This window comes from Aulonocara sp. 'chitande type north' Nkhata Bay, linkage group LG2 (genome assembly GCF_057382095.1).
Source record: "Aulonocara sp. 'chitande type north' Nkhata Bay isolate Kocher_YH1m ecotype deep benthic linkage group LG2, A_spYH_male_GT1.1, whole genome shotgun sequence".
Taxonomy (NCBI): domain Eukaryota; kingdom Metazoa; phylum Chordata; class Actinopteri; order Cichliformes; family Cichlidae; genus Aulonocara; species Aulonocara sp. 'chitande type north' Nkhata Bay.
In genome coordinates, this window is record NC_141345.1 from 9,377,658 (window position 1) to 9,380,450 (window position 2,793).

General features: G+C 44.8%; 1 protein-coding gene across 1 annotated transcript; it reads right to left on the reverse strand.

Annotated features, from left to right (window-relative positions):
- Positions 1 to 416: 416 nt before the first annotated feature.
- Positions 417 to 1,311, reverse strand: LOC147337414 (uncharacterized). The gene has a single exon (XM_086262451.1). The coding sequence runs from the start codon at positions 1,309 to 1,311 to the stop codon at positions 703 to 705; it is 609 nt and encodes a 202-aa protein (XP_086118577.1). The 3' UTR covers positions 417 to 702.
- Positions 1,312 to 2,793: the final 1,482 nt, after the last annotated feature.

Consider the following 2,793-nt stretch of genomic DNA (forward strand, 5'->3'; position numbering starts at 1 on the left):
AATCAGAATCAGAATACTTTATTCATCCCGAGGGAAATTAGGGGTTACAGCAGGCAGCACGCTAATGGCGCATGCGCACTCACAAAGGAACCTTCTGACCAACTTTACACAAACATCACATTGGGCAGACATGTCAGAAGGTAGGCTGATAGGAAAAAAGACAACGAAAATACACTACATGAGGTAAGAGGAGGAGAAAAAAAAACTCCACTCAGACTGAGCTCCTAGTGGGAGAACAGTTTGATAAAAGAAAAAACACCTCAGCACAAAAGCACATGACTATCAATACACCATAGAAACACGAGACAAGCAACAGGGGCGGGTAAAGGGTAAGAGAGAGCCGGCGTAGACAGCGCATCCGGTCCTGCAGCATCTGTGCTGGTCCAGTTGACTGCTATCATCCCCGGTAGGGCACAAGCATCGAAGGCATTGGAAAGGGAGGGGGATGAGTGAGTGCTTATCAGTGTAAGTGTGTGTGTGTGCGTGTCCATAGTTTAGCTGAGACAGTGTCCTTCGGCCTATCAGGCTAAGTAAACAGTCCTCCAGCCAATCCAGGTGTCCTTCATGGGGCGGGAAGAATAGTCATCACACAGTCGTTATCAGGGAGTTGTTTTGGTGGGCTCCAGCCTTGGGCCTGCAGCTGGGGCTGTGGTGTCCAAATGTTGAATATTGTTGATTTCTCCTTTGTGAGCAGCTCGAATTCTAGCACTCCGAGGCTGGTCTCTCGATCTCCCGTTGAAGAGCTGCGAGCCTCCCCATGATGGTATCAAACTTCTGTTCCGTGGTGTTGTCAGTCTTTTGATTCTGAGACCTCACAACTGCAGTGATCCGTTCCGCGATGTTTTCCAACTGTCGCTCAAGGGTCTCATTTTGAGCAGGCCTCTCTCTGATGTTTCCCCTCATAGGCTCAATGGTGTTGTTTTGAGCCTTCACAGCAGCTGTAAGCGTCTCCAAGGTGTTGACCATATTACGTTCGTTGTGAGAGGTCGCACCTCGTCCCGTCGCTTCGAATCCAGCGGGCAGCCTTGTGGGGGTTTGAACAGCCGGTTCCGCTTTCTTATTTCTCTGATAAACCAGGGCTAAGCCAACGCCGATCAGCATGAACCCTGTTATCATGGTTCCGAATAGGTAGATATCTTCAGCGTCCTCGATCGACAGTCCCGCCAGGCACACGGTCCTCCAGTTCTGCCACCCGTCCATCGTGTAACCGGCAGGGAAAGTCCCTCCAGGGCACTCAGGCTCTCCCGAGCCCCGACTTCTCGTTGAGAAAAGGGTGTCAATAGCACTCAGAGACCAGTTGATCAAATCCATAATTCTCTTTAGGTTTAGAGAACGACAGTGAGAGACTGTTCCAGGGAAAGTAAATTCACACAAGACAAGACAAGGACATAGAGGCGAAGCAGGGAAGATAAGGGTGAGGAGGAGAGGAGAAAGTGCGACCGCCTTCGCTGAGAGCAGAGACACCACCAGCTGACCGGGTGGTCATTCGGGTTAAACATAATGTTTTTTATGTTTTTATCTGAAGAGTATGTAAATATCTGGTTTCAACTGTATATTTGATGATGTTGGTGTTTGGCTTGATTGTCAGCACAAAGAGGGAGAGAGAAGAACAGAGATGGAGATGAAGAGGAGAATGAGGACAATAACAGAGATGGAACAAGAGCCAGGTGAGACACATATGTTAGTCAAATGGTTGTTTGCCAAAACTCATCAGAACATATATCTAGTACCTAGTGTATCTTTTTATATACATTTGTTACTTTTCAAATACTATATTAATTAAGTTATGCAGGCTTGTTTGCACAACAAGCCTAAATAATTATATAAACTTTTCTGAATCTAATTAGTGTACTTTGGTAGAATTAAAAAATAAGTGTAGTGCAGGTCTATGATGATTTTTAGTGCTACTATCATCTAGTTTTGATTCTGGTTCTGTCTTGGTTAATTCCTCAGTAGTCCTGATTTTGAACTGTTGTAGTCCTGTTTTAATTCCGGATCAGTTCTGGTTCTGGTAGAATTGGCGTTTAGTCCGCTTGTCTTGATACAGCCTTGATTTTGTTCTGCCTTGCTGCTTAATTAAAAAACTAAAAAACTAGTTTAAGGTGTCCTGCATATGTGATATATATTTTTGAACAAAACTCAAAACACAGCCTAATAAATAAATCTTTCAGTCATTTCCACACAGTGGCTCAGCTATGCTCCAATCCCTCCATATTATGGCCAATGACATGCGAGGATATAGGATAATATCATTATGTGAAAAACAGAGAGGGTGAGAGACGCGACAGTCAAGTGGAGCGTGCATTTGTCCTCTCAGTAAGTGAGTGAGACAGCAGACAGTAGTGAGGAGGGCTGTGCGAGTGCATCGCAAAAACACATAACACCCGTAAACGAAGCTGCATCTGGCTGCAGTTTGGTCTCGATACCCCCTGGTATTGTCTTGGTCTTGGTTTAGGCAGTCTTGACTACAAGTCTAGCAGTTGGTCAGCTGACAGGAGGGAATGAGTGGGAACATAAGGCTTCAACAAATTGGACAAATAAATGGGTGCCAAACCATTTAAAGATTTAAAAACCAATCAAAGAACTTTAAAATGGATCCTAAATTCGATCGGAAGCCAATGTGGAGAGGCCAAAACCGGAGTGATGTGGTCGTATTTCCTTCTACCAGTTAAAAATTGAGCCACCCAGCCCCGATTAAAATGGAATTACAGTAATCCAGGCGTGAAGTAATAAAAGCATGAATTACATTTTCTAAGTTACATTTGGAGAGAATAGGCGTCTGAGGTGGTAGAA

Excerpts from the sequence above, each read along its gene's own strand:
- LOC147337414 (XM_086262451.1), bottom strand. The coding sequence starts at position 1,311 with ATGGATTTGATCAACTGGTCTCTGAGTGCTATTGACACCCTTTTCTCA.